The 27744-nt window shown below is 38.3% G+C and overlaps 1 protein-coding gene across 3 annotated transcripts in view; it reads right to left on the reverse strand.

The window, feature by feature from the left end:
• The window catches only part of LOC149834864 (uncharacterized), a 254912-nt gene that overhangs the window by 134983 nt on the left and 92185 nt on the right, over positions 1-27744 (reverse strand). For all 3 annotated transcript variants that reach the window (XM_090011592.1, XM_090011593.1, XM_090011591.1), the window contains one exon: positions 45-130. In XM_090011592.1, coding sequence (XP_089867718.1) covers positions 45-130 — 86 coding nt within the window. The remainder of the gene's footprint in view (positions 1-44; positions 131-27744) is intronic.

Raw genomic sequence — 27744 nt, forward strand, 5'->3', positions numbered from 1 at the left:
CAAAACCGGTGGAAAGTGGCAGACCCTCTATCAGAAGTGCTTACCTGCTAGAGAGATATTTCTGCACACCCCTGATGAATCTTCCACCAAAAATTTCTTTAGGATAAGATTCTAGCCATTCAATGATTGTCTGTCAATTCAAAAGAAGAAACAAGTCACAGTTTTCCATTCCAACATAGGCGACTGGTAACCAATAGACTAATAGTAATGGATACCAAAAGCAGGCGTTGAAATCCCTTACATGCAAGGTTTCAGAAAAATAAAGCACAAGAACCCAGTGCCACATCCAAATCCACACTTAAGTTTCTTTAGCAGTCGCAAGCACAGAAAGATGTCTTCCCAATTACACCAAAAAATTCCAAAACTACACATAACTACATGGTGCCATTCTGATCTTTCTTTTATTTACATTTATCACAACTGCACACATATGAAATTCCACTTAATTCTTTTATTTTCATATTATTAATAAGTTCAATATGTATATGTATCAGGGTTACCTGAAATGCTATATGACTCGGGGAAGCACGCTTCCAAAACGCACAGGGAAGCTACCATTTTAAATGGAAAGCTCACTTTCCAATATCGGGAAGCAAGTTTCCTTTCTTGGGGGGGCTTGAACAGCTTTATTCTCGATAAAAAAAATTTACAGAAAAATCAAAAGAGATTGTCTTTTTAAAGGGTAAAATAATAATTTTTGGTTCTTGTGAAATATCAGAAACAAAAACCAAATAGGGTTTGGGGTTTTCGATTCCCAAACACTACCCTGTCGCTCACTCCCTCCTCTCCGACAACCTCCAGCGACATCCATGGGTGTCGTGAAGTATGCTCTCTCTCTGTCTGTCTCTCTCTCCCCCTCCGTCTCTCGCTCTCTCCGTCTCGCACTCTCTCCTGCTCTGACTCTCTCTCGCTCACTCTGACTCTCCCTCTCCTGTGTTAAGAGTTATGTAAAACACTATATTACCTTTTGTGTACTGCCTTTGTTTAGCATTCTTTTGTATATAACATTTGTATTAAGGATACTTTCGTCCATGTTAGGTTTTCTTTTATTTGCCTTGTACTGTACATAAGATTATGTAACTCCTTTTTTTGTTAACGTGAATGAAGCTCCCCTTCAACGGTTCTACCATTGCTTCTTTGAAGCTAATATGGTATCAGAGCCTCATTAGCAGAAAGGGGAGGATTGTTGGTGCTGTTAGAGAAGAGGATGAGCATCCGTTCTGCAGGATACTCGACCCAAAGGCTGAAGGACGAGATTGAGGGGCTGATGTCAGCATCCAATCCAACACCTGGTCTGTGGTGGCTGAGGTTGAAAAATCTGACTTGGGCATCATCTAGTTGATGATTTTAGGAGTTGTTTGAAACAAATCCCACGTTATTTGGTTAAGTTTTGGATTTTTATCAGATTTCTAAGAATTTCCGGAATTTGGGATTCATATCTGGACAGATTTGGGAATCTGTTGATTCTGTCCAGATTTTGAGTTTTTAAAGAGTGAGATTGGTATAGTCTGGGTCGTTTTTGCATTAGAAGAGTCTGAAATCAAATTTGGTGTGATTTGGTTATGGATTTTGGAATTACAACATTTTTTCAAGTGAGGAATAGGGGACAGTAGCCCTGTAATGGGCTTCGCTCATGTGTTTGGCTTAGTTGCTGATGTGTTTTAGCCTAGTTTATTTGTTGCTGCACTGTTATTTGTGTATTGCTTCAGATTTGTTGTTCCTTGTGTTATTGTGATTGCATAGTGGTGTGAAGTAAAGCCTTCAAATAAGAAATGGATGGCTGTAACATTGTGTTGGCCTAATTTGGTTGTTGTTGCACTTATTGTTAGTCATTTTTTTTGCTGCTGCACTTTTGTTTGGTTGTGTTCATGCTAGGTATTGATGTGTTCTTTCTTGCTTAGTTCTGCTTGTACTCTGATTAGACCATCATATTAGATCGTAAAAAATACTTAGTTGTATAAATCCTTTGTTAAATTGTAATTCATAAGACAATGTATATATATATATATCCATCTATTTATATATATAAAATATATATTTCTTTCTTGTATTAGCTGTAGGGGTATTTTAGTCATTTCTACATTTTACGCATATTTATGTTTTTGAATATGATTGCAATTCCTCCTTTTTATTTTTTCTTATTTTTGTAATTTTTTTCATTTCTTATTTTTGTTCTTTTATGTAATATTTCTGTACACAGTCAGTGGCTGACTGTATACAGTGTACAACAGTCAGCCACTGACTGTGGTACACTGTTTAAAAATGATAGGCGTTGGGCTGATTCTCAACGTCTCTAATAAAAGCCGTTGGGAATAGCCCAACGACTCTTTAAGTACTCTTATAAATAAGGGCTATGTGAGCCCATTGAATGTAGAATTACAGTAAGGAGTTGTCTCCTTAAGCTTATAAACATTGTGCATTTATTGCACTTCTTTTGTGGTGTAAAGCTTATAAACATTGTGCATTTATTGCACTTCTTTTGTGGTGTAAAGCTTATAAACACTACATTTATTTTGTGTCTTGAGTATTTGAAGTATCAAGGTATTTGAAAACTTGATTGTTTGCAAGGATTCTTCGCATGGTGTCAGCGTAAGGTTGGAGAAAGAAAGATCATGTGGATTCTTACTTTTTTGGGTGCCTCAAAAGGCGTGCCTTTGATTTTTTGGTGATTGAAGTGGATCCTCTTGTTCATCCAATATTTTAAAACTCTTCTATCTAGAAAGGTCTAAAAATCTTTTCTGGTATGTATTCTTTTTTATGCAGGGCAGGACCCGATTGGATCTGTACCACATGACTCAAGCGTGGCACGGACGCCCGATCCACCACAAAGGACAGACGATCAGACCCACGTGTTTGATCCAATTGCAGGTACGGTGCCGCGATGCAGGGACGTACCCCTGCGTACCTACTCCAGGCATGGACCAGTTCGGACATCTCAGAGCCAACAGCCGACCAAAGCCGACCCGGATCGCGACTCGGGTCCAGGGCTAGACCCGCGACCCGGATCTAGCAACAGCCTTTAAAAACCCTATCCTAGGGTTGCGTGAGATTCAAAGAATATTGATTTCTTGGCAGCAGTTGTATTGTTTCAGCAGTTCCTTTCTTTACTTATTGTCTTATTCTCTTTGCATTGCTTATTCAATTTGTTTTTTTATCATTCAGCCCATTGTTATTTGTTCATTAAATTCGTTATTGCAATAAAAGAAAAAAATCAGGCCCTATCGATTATCGGTGGGCATTCTTCTCCATCTATGCGCATCACACGACCATAAGGGTCGGGTTACTATATCCAGCCGACAAGTGCTACGCAGCCAGCATTCCCACTGCATCACTTTTTCATCATCTCTCCTCTCTAATGGGTGAAAAAGACTCATTTTTTTCTCTCGGCTTCAAACTCAATGGATCCAACTATCATGTTTGGGCCGAAAATATGGAGGCTCATATTAAAGGGAAAGGGTTTTGGGGCTATGTCCAAGGCTCGATTCCCGAACAGGAGCGAAAGATAACCTTTATGGAGAAAGGAGAAATAAAAATCCTTTAAGGCGAAGAAAGAGCCAAGGCTCTTGAAGACTACACCAAAAAGCATGAAGAATGGGAGATGAGGAATTTTAAAATCCTCTCATGTATTTTCTCATCCGTAGAAACAAGAATTAACGCCAATATTAACAGGTTTAAGAAGGCTTCTCAAGCGTGAGAGTACCTTCTGAAGATGTACCTCTAGGGACTTGTCCCATAAATATTACCTGCAAAAGAGGGCGTTAACTCTTCATCAAGGAGAGATGACTATAAGAGAGTATTTTGCCGAACTCTCTTCTATTTGGGATGAGCTTTCTATGCTCGAACCCAAGTGGAGTGGAGAAGCCATAGAGCTTCGTCATAAACAATTGGAAGAATGGGCTTAGGCCTGAATTCAAACAAATCCGGTTATCTCTTTTATTCGCCTTCACTTTCCCCTCTCTTGAAGATGTAATTACTAAACTAAGTGGGGAAGAGACTTGTATGGGTATAAGCAAGAACAACCCAAATGTTCTAGCTACACCTTCCAATAATGAAGAAAATGAAAAAGTTAATGTTGTCTCAAGACCGGGGAGCAACTTAAGAACCTACAAGCCTCCTCACTTCAAGAATCAAAACTCAAGTGGTCAAGGAGAGAAGAAAGATTATAGCAAGCTTTTATGTCATTTTTGTAAGGAACAGGGGCATATCAAGCCTATTTGCCCAAAGTGGAAAAAGTTACTTGGCATGGCTACTACATCCCATCCTCAAAAGGAAGAGTGCTTGTCATCTTCAAATGGAGTCATCTCATTACAACAAATCGTGGATGCACTTCAACATCTTCTAAAAGGGGCTATTTCCGGAGCCGCCATGTCAACCTCTTCTCCTCTCGATAAGACCTCTTGGCTTTCAAATTCGGGTGCTTCTTTTCACATGACCCCAAGTTTTAGTTCTTTTTTCGAATACTCAAAAAATCTCTCCATCTTTTGTTTCAATTGCGGATGGAATATCTCTTGAAGTAAAAGGAATAGAAAATTTTGAAAAACAAGGGTTCTTTATTCCAAAAATTAGATTTATACTCAAATTAAACTTAAATTTGTTTTCCGTTTCTCAACTCTTGGATCATGGGTGTGATATAAAGTTTTCATCTAACAAATGTTGGATACAGGATCGCCGGTCTGGGAGATTGATTGTGGAAGGCCATAGAAAGGGCGATCTATACTATGTCGATTCCCTTCAAATTCCAAAGAACTTGTTTTGTAATGTTGTCCAACAAAAGGATATTAATGTGTGGCACAAGAGACTTGGACATCCAAATATTGCAAAAATTTCTCATTTACCTTTTGTTAAAAGTCTATGTAAAAGTGATTTCATTTGTAACGACTGTATTCTTGGGAAAATGAAAAAAATGCATTTTTGTCAAAGATCTATGTTTACAACAAGACCTTTTGAAATTATCCATTCGGATATACGGGGACCGACACCCATCCTATCAAAAGGAGGTTTTGCATATTATGTCATTTTTGTTGACGACTATACGAGAAATTGTTGGATTTATTTTCTTAAACACAAATATGAAGTTTTCTCGATTTTTAAAACCTATCATATGATGATTAAAAATAAATTTAATGGGAATCTAAAAATTTTTAAAACTGACTCTGGTGGAGAATACCTTTCAAGTTAATTCAAAAATTATCTTGAAAGTCATGGTATTCTTCACCAAACATCTTATTCGAAAATCCCTCAACAAAATGGATTAGCGGAAAGAAAGCATAGACATATAATAGAGACAACTCGAACATTAATTGTTTCTCAAAATGTAAAAACCGAAAAATGTTGCTACTAAATTTTTGTTTATCTTACAAAATATTTCAAAAAAAATGCAAATTGGGCCTAGATCCACATTTCGGATCTAGGACCCATAAAGGGGCAATCAGGTATAAATAGTATCAACCAAAAGGAAATAAAAATAATAAAATAAAAATTTTATTATAAGGTTAATCTGGGGATCCACAGTTGGATCCAGTTGGATCCATTTGGATCCAACTTGTGGATCCATATCATTGGGGTCGGCTTACGGGCCTCGGGTCCGGACCCGAGCCGAGCCCTGTGTAACAAGGCTTATAAGAGTAAGGGGCAACCCGATAAGGGTTGCCCGATAAATCTGAAACAAAAAAAAAAGGGGGTTAGGGTTCTGAGAGAGAACCCTAACCGAAATCGCAGGAAGGAAAGGGAGGAGGCTAGAAGCGCAGCCGCTGGAGGGAAGGGGGCTCCGATTTTGCCGGGCCTTCCTCTTCAAAAGGAGGTCCCAAATGGGTCTCTTCTCCTAATTCATTCATCTCTCTCTCTCTCTCTCTCTCTCTCTCTCTCTCTCTCTCTCTCTCTCTCTCTCTCTCTCTCTCTCTCTCTCTCTCTCGGTGTGCGCACGTCAGAGGAAGGAGCCCCACCACCGGCGAATATCCGGCCATCCGCAGGTGTCAAAGGCCCCTCGAGCATCTCCTTTCACGGCAGTTGGGAGAAGCGTCACCAGTCTGCACCCCTCTGCGACGTTCGTCTCCGGCCATCGGAAAACCACCGTAAGAGGTACGGGTCCCCTCTCGTGGAAATGAATGAGCAATCGAACCCCGGTTCGATTTTGTGCTCTTTTTCTTTGGATGGAAACAGAAGAAGGGATTTGGTGGTTTATTAAACCCAAGGGAGTAGGGTCGATTGTGTTGTTGAGTGGACTAAGTCTGTGCAGAACCTTGGTTCGGTGGGGTTACTGGTTATCGTAAAGAGGGCTTTTGTTTTACATGTATTGAATTTTTGAATCCCAATTCCTTTATCCTCTGCCCACCCCATTGGAGAGTGTTGGACAGTGTGTGATGGATGATTCGGCTTATGATTGCTGAAATCTAAGGTCGCCAAAATCCTTGTTGGTTCGGCTACATTCAGCTCTCTTTTAATAGACCAGTTCATTTGGTATAAGATTGTGATTCGTAGTTCTGTACTGCCAATTCTAAAAAGGGGCGTGTTATTTTATCATCCTGCGTAGTTATATATATACTGTAATGATCTAAGTTGGCTGACTGGTATGCATAATATGGATTACTTGATCTGTGTTTTGATCTTGCATATTCTGTTGTTTCAAGAAGGCTGTAGTTTTATGCTTTGTTTTCAACGGCTGTCGGGGAAGAGATGGATAATAATGATTTATGATTTTTATGTGTACAAACTGAAAACCGGATTTGGTATGAAATTTGCTCACTCTAAATTTTGCTCGCTGGGTCTGGAAGATTAAATTGATCTATATTTTTTTTTTATCTGCTAGATTTGGACCATGTAACATGTATATTTTCATTCCACCAAGCTAGTTAAAATACTACATGTTATGTTAATCCCTGTAAGTAGGAACATTGAACGCTTCTGTTTTACTTGGAAAAGGGCATGTGAGAGGTCCATTATGTGGATGCAAGATTTACGTGTCTAGTGTTCAGGGTTGGGATAAAATCAGACCCTATGGTTTTCTTTTAAAATGGGATAGTTGTGGCAAACTAGTTGCTACATAAGAAAATACCTACCTGGGTTTGACTGCTCCCTGTAGAAGAGTTGTGAGACATTAAAGAAATGTCATTCATTGAAAATGGGTTGTGGCATGTAGTCAAATCGACTGTTGAATGTCCTACGGCTGATAAAGAGCCTAGTAGCCATAAGGGTGTAGGAAGCAGAGTATCATTGAATGCAGTTTTTCTCACTTGGGTGTGTCGTGTGTGCAAGCATAAGATAGGGGTTGTCGGATGACATAGAAATATATATATATATATATATATATATAATATAATAAAATAAATACAGAATTTCCTAAAGGGGATTTTCTCTATGTTGTTTAGGTCTTGACAGCATACACAGGCCCAGACCGGGCCTGTGCATATGCTGTCAGACCCAGCCGACAAGGTCGGCTGGGATGGATGTGTTTATTAAAACAAAAAGAAAAAAAAAGTATATATAATATATATATATAATTCATGCCTCCCTCTTTCAGTGATATATTGTTCGGTTTGACAGGAGGAGTGTGAGTTTTAATAGATGCACATTTTGATGGAAATGAGCAAAGTTATGAGTATACATGTAAACTCTACAGTCATGCTTCTATTGATGTCTCATTTAATATAAGTATGCGAAATTGCGGGGTCTATTCGCGTGCACATACTCGCAGGAGATATGTATTGGTGGATACCTATATGTGATGGAGGTAGTACACGTAGTGAGAATAAAAACAAAATGACATGCTTATAAATGGGGCTCATGGTTGCATGCTTTTGACACTTTGGCCTAGTTTTATAAATAAAACACTACTTTTGCTTTTGTTGTGATGCATTGATGGCCTAATGGATCATCACGGCATGTAGAGTCGTGGACTTGGTTGTTTTTCTTATATGTTAATAGCATCACTTAAACCACTCAAGTTGGTAGGGCACACTACTACACTGTTCCCGTTGTCCTCACGGGCTGAAGTCCCGTATGGGTCCCCGCAAAGGAGGATGTGGGTTTTCACCTTACCTTTGCATATGGTGTTGCACACTTAAATAATTGACTTTAATAAGAACAATGTAACTTATGTTCTGGGATCTTTTATCTGGAGAATGGAGATCTTAGAAGTCCAGTCTTGGGGAGACTGTGAGGATACAAAAACTCCGTGTGCTTAAATTTGGTCCCCTGAACCCGATATTGAGGTTCCTTCTCCTGGCCACGGTTTTAGGGAGAATCCGCCACTTTACCCAGGAGTGGTGTGTTAGTCACAGTTGTGAGGTTTTTGGTACCAAGGAAGTGACACTTGTGGGCATGGGGTGTCCTTTGTGTCCCCGACATTAGATATGGAGGTCTAATGTTCCGAAGGTGATTCGGTCGAGGGCTAAGTTGGAACCCAGTAATAAAATACAAATTGTGTGTTAAGCTACCATGGGAACCTAACTTGACCTCGGGGATTTTACCCGTTTGGTGTATCCGCGGGCGATGGAATTAAAAAGAGGAACTTAAATTGTATGCATTTAATAGGGCATGCATATGGAAATATGAACTTAAATGAAAGAAAATAAGGTGTTCATACATTTCACATATATCATGCATAATTTGGCTATGCATTAGATCAGGCATGGTCTGTTTCTCTTCCCTGATATATATTGTTGGATGGGTGATGGTTACTCTTTAATGTATGTAGAATACTCTGCTTACTCAAAGTGAATACCTGTTATTGATTAAAGTTTATGCATACTTAAAAGATGTTGCATGAATGCTTAAGTTGGATTGAGTAGATGTAATAATTGATTTTCCTCAAGGAGAATTGCATAAAATTGTAGTTGTGTTCTTTATGCTCATTTATTTTCATTAGAGGGATCTGTACGCAGAATCCTTTGGATTTCTGACCCCTCCTTTTTATGGTTTTTCACAGGAGCAGGAACTCAGTGAAGCGACTGGTGTCTGGGCAAGTCACGGGTGTTACGCACTTGCTGGATAAATCTTAGAGGGACATCATGGCTATACTTTTGTTTTCCTTTTTGGTTCATTTAATGGATGTTGCATTTTCAATAATTCATTATGCAAGTGTCTCTAGCCATGTTTATCAGTTTTTCAATAAATGAATAATGGTTTGATGTTGGTTTGGAAGATAAGTGTAAGCTCTATCGTGGTGTGTGGTTATCTAGCGGTGAGTGAAACTGTAAAGGCCCCAGGTCTCTGGGAATATTTTCACATCTAGAAAAAAAAAATCCGCATTTTCGAGGGGATAAGTTGGGGTCGTTACACAAAACATCCCAAAAGGTTTTTGGGCTGAAGCGGCTTTAGCATCAGTCTATCTGATAAATCGACTACCTTCTAAAAACTTAAACAATATCTCGCCTTTTGAAAATTTGTATACCAAAGAACCCGACTATAGTCGGTTGAGAATTTTTAGTTGTAAATATTTCGTTCTTACTGACAAGAACGACAAGCTTTCACCAAAATCCATTGCTTGCGCTTTTCTTGGATATTCTGAAACCCAAAAAGGGTTTCGTTGTTATGATATTAAGAATGACAAGCTATATGTTTCCAGAAATGTGAGTTTTCTGGAAAATGTTAATGGTTTTGAAATGAGTGAACCTTTTGAAGAAAACATGGATTACTCTTTTTTATTTGAAATGTTAGCACAGGATGATGATAGTGATGACGATTTCATTCATAATGACGTCAATGACAAGGAAGATAGCTCTTCCCATCCGCCTATCTCCCAACATAGAAATGAAGGAGCATTGAGAGATCCTATAACATATACCCATATAGATAGAAACAATTTTAGGAGTGCAATTGAAAAATTAAGTGAACCTAGTGGGTCCAATTCAACAAATGATAAAAACCTACGAAGAACTGAGAGAACTAGAAAGATGCCTTCTAGGTTTATTTCATATGATTCGTTTACTCCTAAACATAGAGCATGCCTTAGCGTTATTCATTCCTATATAGAACCCAAAAACTTCGAAGAAGCCAAAAAGAATGATGAATGGCTGAAAGCAATGGAATGTGAGCTTTCAGCTATCAACAAGGCAAAGACTTGGGAGTTCCAAGATCTTCCTAAGGCTAAGAAAGCAACAGGGTGTAGATGGGTATTTAAGGTAAAAACTAAGAGCGATAGATCTCTTGAGAGATATAAAGCTCGATTAGTTGCAAAGGGATATAGTCAAGAATACGGGATTGACTATGAATAAACTTTTGCCCCTATAGCCCGAATGGTCACTGTCCGATGTCTCATTACCGTTGCCTCAATCAACAAATGAAACATCTATCAAATGGATGTTAAAAACATCTTCCTTAATGGTGATCTGAATGAAGAGGTATATATGGATGCTCCACCAAAAATGAAGACTCCGAAAGAGAAAGTGTTTCGCCTTCGAAAAGCACTTTATGGTTTAAAACAATCCCCCAAGGCTTGGTATGATAGATTTAATTCTGTAATGTTAGAAAATGGTTTTTCTTCTTGTTTCACTGACAATGCCTTATTTGTTAGAAAAAACAATGCAGAGATTGTCATTTTGCTCTTATATGTGGATGATATGCTTATATAACCAGAAGTGATTCTAAAGGGGTTAAAAGCATAAAATCAATTTTGAAGGATAGGTTTGAAATGTTTGATTTGGGATTTCTAACTTATTTTTTGGGTATTGAAGTAGCGCACTCTCATAGAGGGTATTTTTTATCTAAACTAAGTTTGTCTCTGAGATTATTGACAGGTCAGGTATTACGGATGATAAAGGTTTGTGAAACTCCTGCTATAGTAGGAGCCAAAATGAAGATTGATGATGGTATTCCTCTCTTTGATTCCACCCCCTACAGACAGCTTGTGGGATCTTTGATGTATCTGAGTATTACTAGACTAGATATCTCTCATGCAGTTCATACTGCAAGTCAGTTCCAACATGCACCAACATCAGTTCACAGAAATGCCATCTTGCAGATTGTGAGATCCATAAAGGGCACACTAAACAAGAGAGTATTCTTATCCTCTTCTTCTGAATTAAAATTAATTGCTTATATTGACTCTGACTGGAGAGGTGACCCATCACTCTACCACTGGTTTTTGTGTTTTTTAGGAGACTCGCTAATTTCATGGAGATGTAAGAAGTAGCAAAAAGTGTTTTTATCCTCAACAGAAGCTGAATATCGTGTCATGGCGACTACTACCATGAAAATTGTATAGATTCACCAGCTATTAGAAGACATGGGAATCTCAATAAAAGGGTCCACCAGGCTATGCTGTGATAACAAGAATGCAATATATATTGCCAAAAATCATACTTTTCATGAGCGGACGAAACACATTAAGATGAATTGTCACTATATTCAAGAAGCGTATCCGAAAGGAGTTATAGATCTTCCATATGTAACTTTAGAATATCAGTTGGCAGATTTCTTCACCAAAGCTTTGTGTGCTCCGCGGTTCAATTTTCTCCCATCTTGCCCTAAGTTTGAGGGGGGGTGTTAAATTGTAATTCATAAGACAATGTATTTTCTATATATATTTTATATATATAAAAGAAGATACATATACATATATATATTTCATATATATATGTGCATGTATCCATCTACTTATATATATAAAATATATATTTCTTTCTTGTATTAACTGTAGGGGTATTTTAGTCATTTCTACATTTTACGCATATTCATGTTTTTGAATATGATTGTAATTCCTCCTTTTTATTTCATTTTATTTTTGTAATTTTTTTCATTTCTTATTTTAGTTCTTCTATGTAATGTTTTTGTACACTGACTGTGTATAGTGTACAACTGTCAGCCACTGACTGTGGAAGATAGACGTTGGGCTGATTCCCAACGTCTCTAATAAGAGCCGTTGGTAGCCCAACGACTCTTTAAGTATGCTTATAAATAAGGGCTATGTGAGCCCATTGAATGTAGAATTACATTAAGGAGTTGTCTCCTTAAGCTTATAAACACTGTGCATTTATTGCACTTCTTTTGTGGTGTAAAGCTTATAAACACTGTGCATTTATTGCACTTCTTTTGTGGTGTAAAGCTTATAAACACTGTGCATTTATTTTGTGTCTTGAGTATTTGAAGTATCAAGTTATTTGAAAACTTGATTGTTTGCAAGGATTCTTCACATCCTTTTCTTTGCCTTTTGTTATTTTCTGCATTTTGAGATAAAATCCAGCAAATTTGATAGTGTATGGTGTGTACACTGCATAATGATTGTTCTCTAAGCTGATTTAATGTTCTATTATTTGAGAATTTGGATGCTGATAGCAATTACCATTTTTTTAACCTTGAGAAGATTTACTTATCCTTATGGTCTCCTTGTAATGCCGCTTGTTTTAGATCATAGAAAATTATTATTTGTTTTTTAATTTATGCAGCAAGTACCCCTGGAAAAGGGCAAAAACCCAAAAAAAGAAAAGAAAAAGGAAACATTCAATGTAATCCGAAATAACGTGATGAATTTTTAAGGAAAGAGAATGATCATGAGCCTGATGATTGTGTATCTTGTTCTGTGAGTAACAATGCTTATTTTTTGCTCAGTTGATAAAAAATAAAGGAGTATTTACATACTAGCTTTATTTTGAATGCTTCAAATGTTAAATTGAGCAGTTAATTCTTTCAGCTTTTAGTGTTGATGTGTCATAGGGATTCAAGAATCAAGGCGACAGTTTTGGACTATAATCACAAAGCCCACTATATCTTTAGATGGGAACACTAATAGTGTATTTTGGTTTGTGGAGTCAAAGCCTATTCTCTACAAGGAAGGACTTTGTGTTGTTTACTGCTTGAGATACAGAACCACATATAAAAGATGATGAAATTTATCGTTAGGAATTAAGTATTAATAAATGATTCCCTAATTCCTCTTTTTTGTGGACTTTGTGTTGTTTACTGCTTAGTTAATTGGTACTTTGTTGAATGCTAAAGAAGAAAATTTGAGTGATGGTGATAAAGAAAATACTTTATTCGAATGTTTAAATGTTTTCTCCCATCCTTTCTCCAACCTTTATTCATATCATGTTGGATTCATCTAAAAGGTTTCAAGTAGTTCGAAATGCTAGAGCAAATACAAATGTAATCCACCACCTTTTTCAAAATTGGTATTAGAAATTTTGCATGATTTGGCAAAGCCAAAACACTGTCTATAGTTTTTGTCCTGCTTTGTGTGCATTTACCATCTTATTGTGCTAATGTTATATAGTTCCACTTCCACCGACATCTTAATTCTTAATAAACTTTAGAGCTATGTCACATGGACTCTTCTAACAGGGCACCGCACCCGCGTCGCACCCGCACCCAGGTGGGTGCGACACTTGGACATAGCTTCCTTTGTGTTAGGTGAAGTCAACCACATGAGGTCCATTTCTATCCAAAAGTAGATTCAGTTAACCCTAATCAAGTTCATTTTTATCTATATTATATATATAAATACATAAATGCACACACATACACTCAGTGTTAACTTAAAACTGTTATTTATTTATATATATATATACCCTCCCCACACATAAGTTTTTTAAAGTGCCACATCGCTGCATTTGCGCCTGTACCCGCACCCGCACATGTGACATAGCGTTAGAGTTCTTAATGAACTTTAGAGTTTAGACTGATGCATGTATTGTATACATACTTTTGTAAAAACCCACAAAAAAAAACTTTTCGGACCCGGGTCAGATCCGGACTCGATCCGGATCTAATAACCCATTAGGGTTATCACACCCGACGCAGGGGGGCGAGGGTTTTTAAAACCCTCTTCCTCCCCCGCGCCGCTCTCCCCTTCCCCCTCGACTGAAAAAGGAAACCCCTTTGGGGTTTCCCATATCGCACCCCCCCCCCCTTGTTTTAAAAACACAAGAAGGAAGAAGGGGAAGCCCTCACCGTGCAGCCTCTCCTCTTCCCTCCCTGTGGTCTCCCCCTTCTCCTCTCCCTGTCTCTCTCTCTCCCTGCGTGCGACCGAACCTCGGCACCTCCTCCCTCTTGTCACGATCAACGCTGGAAACCTCGAAGGAACGCCCTCCCTCTCTTTTCCTCTTCTTCTTTTCTTTTATTTCTTCTTCGTCTTCCTCTTTTTCGAGCTGCCGGAGGGCCGGCCGAAGGGCCGGCAGGAGGCCGACAACCCCTTGTCGGGCCTTCCCCTTCTCCCCTTTCTCTGGATACGTCGAGAGGCCGACAGGAGGATGACGGCCCCCTACCACGTCTCCCCGCTCTCTTTGCGTTTGGCGGGAGGCCAGTGGCCCCCTTGTCGTGCCTTCCACCTCCCGCTCCCTTTGTGCCTACCGGTAGGTCGACAGGGGACCGATGCCCGCTGCCGCACCTTTCCCCTCTTCCTGGCCTTGCCGGAAGGTCGGTAGGAGGCTCACGCCCCCCTCTCTCTCGGTTCTCTTTGTATGCAAGGAAGGGATTGAGCCCCCTCCCTGCACCCCCTGTTGGCAGGGGAGGCTCCTTGCGCCCCCCTCTCTCTCGGTTACCTATCGGAGGGTCGACAGGGGGCCGTCGGCCCCATGCCGCACCCTCACTCCCTTTGAGATTCGAGCAAGGGCTTGGCCCCTGCCTTGCCTCTCTTTTGTTTTTCAGACAGGGGCCAAGCCCCTTCCACAGTGGACTATTGACAGGCAGGGGCAAGGCCCCTGCTTGCACTGGACCTTCGGAAGGCAGGGGCGCAGTCCCCTACCTTTGTCTTTTTTTCAGAAAGCAGGGGTTGCGCCCCTGCCTCTGTTTGACCTGTTGACGGGCAGGGTTTCAACCCCCTGCCGCCTTCCTTTTTAGCCGATGGGGCAGGACCGTTGCCCCCTCCCCTTTTGATGATTGTAGGCCGGCAGGAGCATGCTGCCCCTGCCCCTATTGAGATCACATAAATGGTGATGATTCGCTTTCACAGGCAAGATGCTCGAGTTGGTTGAAAAACTAGTGGCATGCAGAATAGATCATCAATTAACTAACACCTGACGTACTCATTCAAACCGCTGACTCCCATCAAAAGAGAGGACGAGAAGGTACAAAACTCTGATGAACAAGTCATCAATGGCAGTTACAGGCAAAAGACTCGGCTTCCCCAGTCATCGGAGTTAGGGGAAAGGGGTTACAAAAGTTAGCTCAACACTTCTGCAGAAGTTGAATGCATCCTTTGGAACAAGTGGAACAAGTGGCCTTTGGGAAATTCTCTCTCGGTCACCGACCGTCCCCTTAAAAATGAACTCAACTAGCTATTCGGGGTACTGAAAATACATGGCATAATAGACCTCTGAACTAGTCTCAGTTGTTTCTACGATTCGTGTCTTTTGCGTACCCGCAAGGCCAGCTAATATCGAAACATAAATTAACCCGTTCTCATTGCTAGTTTAATTGTTCATGCTTGTTGTGGCATTACACTTGTGAGTTAAACTACTTATGTAGTTCTTTACTTGTAATAATTAACTACCTATGCTAGTTAACTGCACATAATGTTTCTTACATCTTGTGTTGTCTCTTTCCTTTAGTTTAGATGTTCTTTGCATATGTTGCTCAAATTTAATTTATCGCAATTACAAATGCTACTACTGCTTTCAATGAAATAAACTATCTTGTGATGTCCTACTTTATTTATTTTACATTGTCTATTTGTGTACCTAGCAGTTTGTTATGAAACTGACACATTTCATGGGCAGGTGGCAAGTACGACTTTACAGACAGCCGATGGCGCGATGCAACATGGCTCAAGATCACCCTCTTTCTGCTGGCGTCCTGGATATTCTTTGTGGATAAGGTTGGTTTGTAAGCTAACGTGCCCAGAATTGTCAACTTGTTTTCCTATCTAAAAAGAAATTGCTTCTGCTGATGTCTTTAAAACCAAACCCTGAAATTTGAAAGGTTTTTTCTAAATGTTTTCAAATTTTATAAGTTGAAAATTTTGGAGTGTTACACTTTTGTGATGCAGGTATATTTGCTTGTTATTTGCTTCACTAATGGCTTTCACAAACAATGAGCCCGGCAGTTATGGTGACGAGGACGATTCTCTTAAAAACTTGGAGCATGAATCTACTAGTGGTGTTGAGAATGAAAGAAATGATAAGGAGCTTGATTGTCCTTTTGACTTTGAGGAAGGGGATGCAAATTGTTTTGATAAGACGAAGAAGAATATGATATAGATGAGTATAATGAAGATGACTCAGAACCACCTAGCATGCATAGAACAGCAGTACTATGGCACCATGTATGGAAATAGAAGAAGAGTGGGCAAGGCAAACAAGGTGAAACTCATAAGTTCATGTGTAGGGCTATAAAATTGTTTATCATGGGTTATATAGTCGAGTTTTTGCGCATCTCATGCAAGCTCCAAAGGGAAAGCGTGTTGGGATTGACTTTTATCGTGTGGTTGCAAAAAATAAAGAGTTGATGAGAAAAATTAAGAGGCAAGTTCAGCGAGTGAAAGCTTCATCAGGCATATTTTAGTTGAAAATATCAAGAATAGATGGCATGGAGGGAGTAAAGTTTATCAAATGATTTAATTGTTTATGTTTTAAATTAAGATTTTTTAACATTTTAAGTTTTTAACATATTCATTATATTTTTGCTAATTTACCAAAATATAACATAAATCTTATATTTTGGTAAATTAGAAAAAATATAGATACATTTTTGTTTCTCTTTCGATTCTTATTCAATTCCCCTTTTGATTCTCACTTGAATCCTAAGTTGCTTCCCTCTTTGTTTCGTCATCAGATCCTGGTCCACTTCTAGTTTGATTCATAGGTCGCTTCTGGTTCGCTTCTCTTCTTGCTTCAGAGACAATTTACAATTCGCTTCACCGGCGTTTCATGCTTTCCACTTCCTCGACTGGCAGCTCTAGTATGTATTCATCACATATCAAGATATTTTGGAGTACAGAATTCATATTTTTAGGACCAATATTATGAATCAATACATTATATTAGGTATAGATAAAATGGATCACACCTAAAAAATTATGCCTCTTTTATCAATTAACCTTTCTTTCTTTTTATTCGTCTTTCTTGATGTTTGTTTCTTGATGACCAAACAATCGGATTTTTTAGATTAGAACCACTCCCGTTTTGGAGACTATCTCGGATTTTATCATCAGTATATTTCAGAACTATCCCCTTGATCATTCTTGGGCTGTTGCCTAAAATAAAAGGCAAACACCTTGTACTGTATAGTTTATTGTCCTAACTTTTCAGAGTCTAAAAGGTCTGCCATCAAATGTACATATTTATGTGATAGCAACTCCATTTCATTCTAACCACTAGTGACAAACCGGTTTTGGACAATTACTATTATAAGCAATTGCAAGTGAAATTAAAATCAGAAAGTTGGAGAACCACAAGAATAATTTTAAAATTTTCACATTGTTATATAAATAATGCAACCACGTTAATAGAAGCCAGCAATACCACCATAATCAAGAGTAAAGATCATGCCAGGCCTGGCTATGACGGTTAAAATAGGGCCCCTTGGGCCTGGATGAAATCCAAGCTTACTGGAGCCCAATCAAAGTCATATTAGGCATGAATGCATGTCAAATTTTAACATAATGATGCCCAAATAGAGCACACACACAGCAGACTAAACTCAAGCCTAAGTCAATAGGAACCAGCCCCATATTCTGATCCAATGTCTGGCCCATCCCATCAAGTACTCAAACGAATATCCACCCAAATCCATGGTATTGAGAGAAATTTTAGATAAAAGACACACATGAAAAGGACCTAAAGATATAATGAAGTTCAATAGCAATGAAACAGCAGTAGAGAAAAGTAAAATACATTGTGCAAAAACATTTTAAAAGTTCAATGGCACTGTTGTAGCATTTCAAGAATTTCAAAACACAAGTCTATGCTTTTTAAGTTGTACTCTTTATGATGGCTTCAGAATATTTATTGAACTTTCCAATTTTACATTCAAATTTGGTTTCTCAAAACAGAGGTTCGTGCATGTGGATATTTCAGGATTTGGCAGCATGGACCTGCTATGTTTGATTACAGGATTTGCAGATCTTGAGGATGCTAAAATCACATGAAGTTGCTAGAAAAATCTTTGTTTTTTCACTACAGATCGCTATCTCTAAGGATATACATGAAAGGATGTTAACAGAGTGCACTTTTCTTATACATATTGCTTTTATTGCTTAACTTCAGGGTGCTTCATTGACCTCTATTGACTGTGTCATCAGCACCATGCTTAAAATGGACTTTTAAGTGCCATTAGACCAATATAAGACTTTGGCACAAGTGGCTGGTTCTGATGTTAAAGCATCCTTTTCAGGGTTAAGGGTCTTCTTTTCCCAAGGACTTCATTTTTCTCAAGTGGAATTAAAATTTTATATGAAAATTAAACAAAAGCACATGACAATGTGTTACTAAGAGTTACAGCAACCATGACAGACTGATCCAAGAACAATCCACATCTGGCCAGAGTTACAGCAACCATGACACAACCATGACAGACTGATCCAAGAACAATCCACATCTGGCCATTTCAGATATGAGCAAGCTGTAATGCTAAACTTGTAATGAAAAGAGGCGGAAGCACCAATAGAGCAAAAGGCACTCTTTAACAGTGACCACTAGAGCCAAGCACACAAACACCAAATGTGCACACACAAAACTCTCAAAAATAGAAAATGACTTAAAGTCATAAGTTGGATATTATTGAGGAAAAAAAGAGAAGGGTGAAAAACCCATACGTTTACAAGGGGGAACCTCCTCTTTATATAGAGGAGGAAAGCATTAAAGGAGGACCATAAAGGGGGCTCCCTTCTAGTCGTTGGGAGCCCCAACGGTCATAAATATGACTGTTGGGGCCCCAACGACTAGATAGGTGGGGCCCCTTTATGATTCCAAAAAGTAAAAACAGAAAAATTAAAAAGGAAAAAGAAAAAGGGGAAAAAGGAAAAAAGGTAAAAAAGAAAAAAGTACATGTGGAATTACCAAAACACTCCTATCGGGTTTTTGGTTTATACAAAACAGGAAAAAGCTATATTATTATGTATATATACATATATACGTATATATACTTATATATATATATATATACACGAATGTATATATATATAAGTATATGTATATATTCACTAATTCCAAATCACTCGCTATTTTTTCCCATTCTGAAGCTTTTCCGGGCATAAAAGATCTTTGATGCACAAGTTCACATGTGATACGATCATTGGGATTTCCTCCCCAGTCAGCATCAGTAAAAGCAGTCAATTCAAGAGATGAGGAAGAGGATAAGAAGAGTCCCTTAGAGATGGTATTTTTGATATATCGCACAATTCTCATTATGGCCGTCATATGAACCGTAGTAGGTGCGTGCTGAAACTGGCTCGCTGCATGAGCCATGTCTGGACGTGTGATGGATAGATAGGTGAGGGATCCAATTAATTGACGGTAGGGGATTGGATCTTCAAGAAGAACACCATCTTCAAGTCTTAGTTTCGAATTGATAACTTCGGGAGTCTCAACTTTCTTTTCATCAGATATTCCTGATTTGGTACAAATTTCTGCAGCTAACTTCATTTGAGATAAGATGTATCCTCGCGCGGAATAAGCCACTTCAATTCCTAAAAAATATCTCAAATAACGAAGATCAGACATATCAAAAGTATCTTTTAACATAGACTTAACATCATTTACTCCCTTTTTGTCATTCCCAGTGATGATCATATCATCAACATACAGCAGAAGCATAATAATGGAGTCACATGTCCTTTTAACAAAAAGAGCAGTGTCAGTATAGCAAGAAGAAAAACATAATTTGATTAATATATTACTAAACTTTTCATACCAAGCTTTAGGAGCTTGCTTAAGTCCATATAAAGCCTTTTTTAATTTTAAAACTTTTCCATCTAAATTCATACCTGGACGGGGTTCCATATAAACTTCTTCATTTAAATTATCATTCAAAAAGGCATTTTTAACATCAAGTTGAAAGATTGGTCATTTTTTAACAGAGGCTATAGCAATAAGGGCTCGAACACTAGTCATTCGAGCAACTGGGGCAAAAGTTTATCATAATCTACCTCATACTCTTGGGCATATCCTTTGGCTACCAACCTAGCCTTATATCTTTCTAATGAACCATCACCCTTAGTTTTTACCTTAAACACCCATCTACATCCAATGGGTTTCTTGCCATTGGGAGGATCAATGATTTCCCAAGTTTGCGCCTTTTTAAGGGCATTAAGTTCAAGTTCCATAGCTTCATTCCAATGAGCATATTGTTTAGCATCATTGTAATGAGATGGTTCATGAAAGGAGTGAAGAGCAAGTAGGCATGATCGAAAGTTAGGAGAAAAAGAGTCATAAGAAACAAATCTATTTGGTATCTTGGGAATACGATTTGATCTTCTTTGAGAGGTCTCTTCTATGGACTCACTTTGAGAGAATTTTTCAAGGGCACAAGAAGGATTTCTTTCATTCCTTCTAGAGTAGACTTGTATTTGTCTTGAATCATTTTCTTCTAAGTTTTGATCATTATTTGGATGTTCAAAAAGATCTTCATTAAGAGATTCACTAGGATCAACATGATCATCTATGATGTTTTCTTGAGGTAACAAGTCAAATAAAAAGGAATAGTCAATATTTTCATTTGGTTGGTGCGAAAAACCATTTTCTTCTTCGAGGAATGTGACATCTTTTGAGATATAAAGTTTATTCTTAAGCATGTCAAAACATCGATATCCTTTTTGTTTTTTGCCATATCCCAAAAAAATACATTCAATAGCCCTAAGAGAAAGTTTATCATTTTTGCGAGTTAAAACAAAGCATTTACATCCAAAAAATCTTAATCTTTTATAATCGGGAGACATATTGTAAAGTTTTTCAAATGAAGAAAGATTTTTCAAAGAGGATGAAGGGATTCTATTGATGAGATATGTTGAGGTTAGAACCGCTTCGGCCTAAAAGGATTTTGGGATATTTTTTGAAATCAATAATGTTCTTGTAGTTTCTATTATATGCCTGTGCTTTCTTTCCGCAAGACCATTTTGTTGCGGAGTGTTGAGACACGAACGTTGATGACAAATTCCATTTTCTTTTAAGTAACTTTGAAAATCATTAGACATATATTCACCTCCCGAATCGGACCTAAGAATAGACAGATTTTCCAAAAATTGATTTTTAACCATTGCATGAAATTCTTTAAAGAAGGAGAAGACTTCGGATTTGCGACTTAGGAAGTATATCCACGTAAATCGAGTGAAGTCATCAATAAAGACCACATAATACGAAAAACCTCCTTTAGATAAAATAGGGGAGGATTCCCACACATCGGAATGAACAAGTTCAAATGGCCGAGTGGTAAAGTAACTTCTTTGAGGAAATGGAGTAGCTTTAGATTTCCCAAAAATGCAATCTTTACAAGTCATGTGATTGTCTTTACAAGTATTGTTCAAAAAAAGAAAAAGAGACATTTTTACAAAATTTGGATGACCAAGTCTCTCATGCCAAATTCTAATACTTTTGTCTTTTACAAGATTGCAAGATGACTTAGATGGAAGCGTCAAAAAAACCATAAAATAGAGATCACCCCTTCTATGGCCTTGCCCAATCAGTTTCCCTGACTAGAGATCCTGCACTGTGCAATCTTTAGGTGAGAAAGAGACTTGGCATCCATGATCGGTGATTTGGGAAACGGAAAAAAGATTTAAATTAATTTTTGGAACGATTCTTACTTTAGGAACGAAAAAGTTTTGAGAATTTTTGAAGTCAGGTGTTCCAATACTTTCAATTTTCAATGATGTTCCATCGGCCGTTAAAACATAGGAGGACATGGGTTCGGAAAAAACATTTGAAAAAGAGTTTTTATGAGATGTCATATGAAAAGAAGCACCGGAGTCTAGTATCCACATACCTGGAGGTGATAAAGAGTAGGCGATGGCGGCTCCGGATGTTGAAGGAGAAGTCTTGAGAAGGTGTTGGAGAACTTCGGAGATATGATTAAGAGTTTCTTTGATATCTCCCTCTTTGGTACTTTCTTCCTTCTTTGGAGAATTTTCTCCAACCGCGGCAACCTTTCCTTTAAGTTTTGGACAAACCGGTCTAATGTGCCCCGGTTCATTACAATAATGGCATATAATTCCCTTTCTAGGCCCATTATTATTTTTGTTAAAGTGGGGAGGTCTATATACTTTAACATTTGATTCGGGCCTCGTAACGGCCAAAACATCATCACTCTTAATGCTCAAGCCAAGTCGAGTTTCTTCTTGACATATCTCGGCGAGGGCATCTTCAATAGGTAGGCCTTTGCTTCTATGGAGAAGAGATGCCCTAACTTGTTCAAATTCCGGGCGAAGTCCATGAAGGAATTAAAAAAAGTGCTCCTTTTCAATTTGTTCCCTTCTTAGCTCAATATCTTGCGGAGCAACCCATTTAGGCTCAAGAAGGGCAAGCTCATCCCAAAGATGGGTTAGAGAGCTAAAATAGTCCCGGACACTCATATCCATTTGTTTGGTGGAACGGATTTTTTCTTGACAAAAAAATTGTCGAGCAAGATCCTTTTGGGTATACATACCCTTAAGGAAAAACCAAGCCTCATTGGCCCTTCTAAATTTGGCAATATTCGCACAATTTTTAAGGTCAACATTGTTCATAAACCATGCCAAAATTTTGGCATGGTTACTTTCCCAATCCTCAATTTTGGATTGATGGTCATTAATGGCTTTGATGCGCTCATCGCCATCTAAAGCTTTTTCAACCTAATTTTCGATTTTGGTGAGAACAAGAGAGGGTTCGGGAGTAGTTCCCATAACAAAACCCCAAAGTTTCTTACCTCTTAGATGATTTTCCATAGCGGAGGCCCACATGAGATAGTTGGACCCATTTAGCTTAAAAAAAAGCTCCACTTTAGAGTCACGTTCCATCGGCACCAAATATACTTCATTTCTTCAAAACTTTGAGAGGCACGCGTTCCAAGATGACATAAGAAAAGCCCAATCACCAACCATGCTTTGATACCATGTAATGAAAAGAGGCGAAAGCACCAATAGAGCAAAAGGCACTCTTTAAGAGTGACCACAAGAGCCAAGCACACAAATACCAAATGTGCACACACAAAACTCTCAAAAATAGAAAATGACTTAAAGTCATAAGTTGGATATTATTGAAGAAAAGAAGAGAAGGGTGAAAAACCCATACGTTTACAAGGGGGAACCTCCTCTTTATATAGAGGAGGAAAGCATTAAAGGAGGATCATAAAGGGGGCTCCCTTATAGTCGTTGGGAGCCCCAACGGTCATAAATATGACTGTTGGGGCCCCAACGACTAGATAGGTGGGGCCCCTTTATGGTTCCAAAAAGTAAAAACAGAAAAATTAAAAAGAAAAAGGGGAAAAAGGAAAAAAGGTAAAAAAGAAAAAAGTACATGTGGAATTACCAAAACACCCCTATCGGGTTTTTGGTTTATACAAAACAGGAAAAAGCTATATTATTATGTATATATACATATATACGTATATATACTTAAAAATATATATACGAATGTATATATATAAGTATATGTATATATATATATATTTATATATACATAATTTAACAAAACTGCACCCAATGATGTAGTGGTTCCAAAGACAATACCTTGTTCCTTCTACTAGACCATCCACCATGCTGAAAGCAGTCACTAATTCCAAATCACTCGCTATTTTTTCCCATTCTGAAGCTTTTTCGGGCATAAAAGATCTTTGATGCACAAGTTCACATGTGAGGCAAGATGGAAAAGCCTTTGAGAAAAAGGGAAGAACCAAGGTTGCCAAACTAGGAAGCGGAAGCGGGAAACGATACGGGAAGCGGAAGCGAGAAGCGAGGCATTTTAAAATTTATACGAAGCGGGAAGCGAAGTTTCAATTTAAAAGTGAAATATGAATAAAAAATGAAGCAATATTGGAATCAAACCAGAAAAAAATAAAATCTAAAATAAAATTGATCATTCTTATATTTCATGATTTTTCTATAAAAGAGTTGATTTTTTGTTAAAATCTAACAATGATGGTTACCAATTTAAAGAAAGTACATGGAAAGTGAGTGAAAGCATGAGAGAAAATACATGAAAAAAATGAAAAGAAACTTGAGAAAAACATATAGTATGCATACACCATGTGTATGAGAAGCATAGAAGAAGCGTGGGGGAATCGAGCTTCCCATGAAGTTTAGGAAGCGAAGAGTATCGAGCTTCCGAAGTGAGTTTCCGGGAAGCGAGCTTCCCACCTACCTAAGAAGCTTCCGGTAACACTAGGAAGAACCAAAAGAGGTAAGAAATTGATTCTTCATTTCCCAAGCACATAATGCAATGTTTAAGTAAATGGATCCCTTTCTTTTATATTGATTTGGGCACTAACCCTATCCAAAGAGATGAGCCATGAAAATTCTCTGGCTCTCAATGATGGCTAGTGCTAATTTTTGCCAAGAACTCGGTACTTTCAGAACAGTAAAGTCCAAGACACCTTCTTTTCCAACATCATAATTTGATTTCAAAAAGGAATATGTGAGGTTTGAGTTTATAACACACAAACTGTGCCAACCTATGTCACATGGGTGCGGGTGCGGGCGCGGGTGCGGGTGCGGGTGCGGGTGCGGGGATTCGGCACTTCCAAAAAAACCGGGTGCGGGGGTGCGGCAGGGGCAAAAATGTAATATATATATATATATATAAATAAATAAAGGGGTTCAGGGGAATAGGCGGGGTTTTTTTTTTTCAGCTTTCAGCACAGCTACTGACAGACAGCTGCTGTCAGCACAGCTGCTGTCAGCTGCTGACAGCAGCTGACAGCATTAATGGACCTTAATGATCCTGTAAGCTGCATAATTTTTTAAAAAAAAAAAATCGTAAGCCCATTTGGGCAAAAAATTTTTTTTTTAAAAATGGACCTTAATGATCCTGGGTGCGGTCAACGCACCCAGGATCGGGTTGACCGCACCCGGTGCGGCACCCGCACCCGGTGCGGCACCCGCACCCGCACCCGCGTCGATTCGCGTCGACGCGGGTGCGGTACCCTCCTAGCCGAATCCCTGTGACATAGGTGCCAACAAAACAATTCAGAGCACTATCATCTACTCAACAAGTTCCAGAACATGTGGAGCTTTGGCTCAATCGCTTATCTTTTGAGTAACTAGCAAAGCAATGAGAGAAGTAATAGGGTGAGAGTGAATATAGAGGAAAACTTAAAAGAAAGTTTGTTAGGCCAAGAATGAAAAGATTACAGCCATATCGGGGAGACACCCCCTTTATCTCACTACAAGACAAACTTTTGACTTTAGACTAATTGAAAATGTACAAGAATATCCTTAGAAAGAATGAAATACATACATACACAAGAGAGGTTTTAGTACCCAAAATAGTCATACACATGATACACAAGTCTCAACATTCCCCCTTAAACTTGAGATGATCTAAGATGAGTCATCCCAAGTTTGAAAATGAATGAACAAAAATGTAGAGCAAGACCTTTAGTGAACACATCTGCAATATGATCCTTTGAGCTCACATGCGCAAGAGAGATAGCTCCATCTCATAAGCTCTCCTAGTAAAATGACAGTACTCTCAATATGCTTGGTCCTTTCATGAAATTTTTGAGTTTCTGCAATATGGATGGTGCTCATATTGTCAAAATACAAGGAGTTCTGATTACAAATAAAAACTCCTAACTCTTCTAACAGCCATTTTATCCAAACAATTTCAGTTGTAACTTGTGTCATAGCCCTATATTATGCTTTAGTTGCAGATAATGCAACTCTTTTCTGTTTCTTGCTATTTTAAGAGATTAAGGAGTTGCCAGAAAAAATATAAAATCCAGACAGTCTCAAGTAGACCGTCCCAAATCTACACCACAAAAGGCTCTAAGATCTGTGAAAGAGGATGAAGTGTTAGAACCAAACTGGGTATTTCAGTAAATTTAGTCTTAAGGGTATTTTGATAATTTTGGTGTATATGTGTAGATTATACATAATGTTTTTTGTTTTCTGTACCCTTTTTGAATAAGGGTAGTTTTGTAATAAGGTTAGCCTTAACTAGCCATTGGAATTGACTAGTCATTAGAGAGCTTCCAACGGCTAGTTCAGCTAGCTGTTAAAAGCTCTCCAACAGCTAGTCTCTCTTGGGAATATATAAAGGCTGTAAGCCTCTTTGTAAACATGCTTTTCTAAAAGCATTTTGTCAAGAACTCAATAGAATCTATTTATTTGGTGTGTGCATTCATGAAATATTTGGAAATCCTTGGATTCAAATACCATACAAGAAGAATATTCCATACAGCATAGTGTCCCTCACATATTAAATGATCTGACGTGTCGTAGCAAGATAAACCAACCTGGGAGAGCTCATGAACTGACTAACCACATGAACAACATAAGTGATATATGCGTTGGATGTAGTCAAGTATATCAAACTCCAGCAACCAATAACTTGCAGTTTAAGACAGAGGTATATAAAATTTATTTATTTTTTTCATATGTATTATTAAGAATTTAGTGTATATGATACCAAAACCTAAACTTTATTTACTTGGCATCTTTTTAGGCCATTGAAAAAGTTATCATAAAGGAAGCACAAAGAGCAATTTGATCCTGTAAGTTTGAAAATTTTTTATGAGCTGGATGGATGGGTTCAAGAATCCAATGTACTAAATGAAGAGGATACAGAGTGATCAATGTAGAAGGAACATAAGAAGTCGAGAGTGAATAACTCGTGTAGGAGGATGTCAAAGAACCCGTGTATATGGGGAGGATGTCAATGAGGCTGAAGAAGATAATGATAAATGTAGAAAGGAGCAGCCACCTGTGTAGAGAGAGAGAGAGAGGAAGAGAGAGAGAGACGGCTGCACAGAAAAACTCAATTTTGTTAACCTTGATTAGGGCTTCTCTCTATATTAAATAGAGAGAGGCAAAAAGGAAAAATTACATCTAAGTCCTTATGAGACTAAAATTTCAGAAAACCTCTAATATAAGAGAAAACCTAAAACCACCTATTCTCAACACTCCCCCTCAAGCTGGAGCATAGATATCAATCATGCTCAGCTTGTCACAACATTTAGAGAAATTTGGCCTAGCAAGAGGCTTTGTAAACATATCTGCAACTTGGTCTTCCGACTTTAGGTATTTTGTAGTGATATGACCAGCTTGAATCATATCTCTTACATAGTGGTAATCAACCTCAATGTGCTTTGTTCTCTCATGAAAGACAGGATTGTTTGCTATATATGTTGCCGCTTTGTTATCGCACATCATGGTCATTGGAGAGGAAACCTTCACCTGAAGATCATGAAGAACAGTGCAAACCCATATCAATTCAGCAGTTGTTTGGGCCATAGCCCGATATTCTGATTCTGCACTCGACCTGGAAACCACATTTTGTTTCTTACTTCTCCATGAAATCAAGTTGTCTCCCAAAAACACACAGAATCCTGTGGTAGACTTTCTATCTACTACAGATCCAGCATAGTCAGCATCAGAATAGGCTACTATCTCCAGAGTTCCACCTTTCCTGAACAATAACCCCTTTCCAGGAGAGGATTTTAGATATCTAAGAATCATTATGGCTGCATTCCAGTGTACCTCAGTTGGTTTGTCCATAAACTGGCTAACTTTGCTTACTGCTAAAGCAATATCTGGTAGGGTCACAGTTACATATAATAACTTTCCTACTAGGGAGCGATAGCTTTTGCTATCAACTGGTTTTGACCCTTCTTCAAACAACTGAACTATATGGTCCATGTGAATATTTGTTGGTTTAGCTCCCAACATGCCTGTTTCCTTTAATAAGT

Source organism: Nuphar pumila, chromosome 6, assembly GCF_984573655.1.
Source record: "Nuphar pumila chromosome 6, dmNupPumi1.hap1.1, whole genome shotgun sequence".
Classification (NCBI taxonomy): Eukaryota; Viridiplantae; Streptophyta; class Magnoliopsida; order Nymphaeales; family Nymphaeaceae; genus Nuphar; species Nuphar pumila.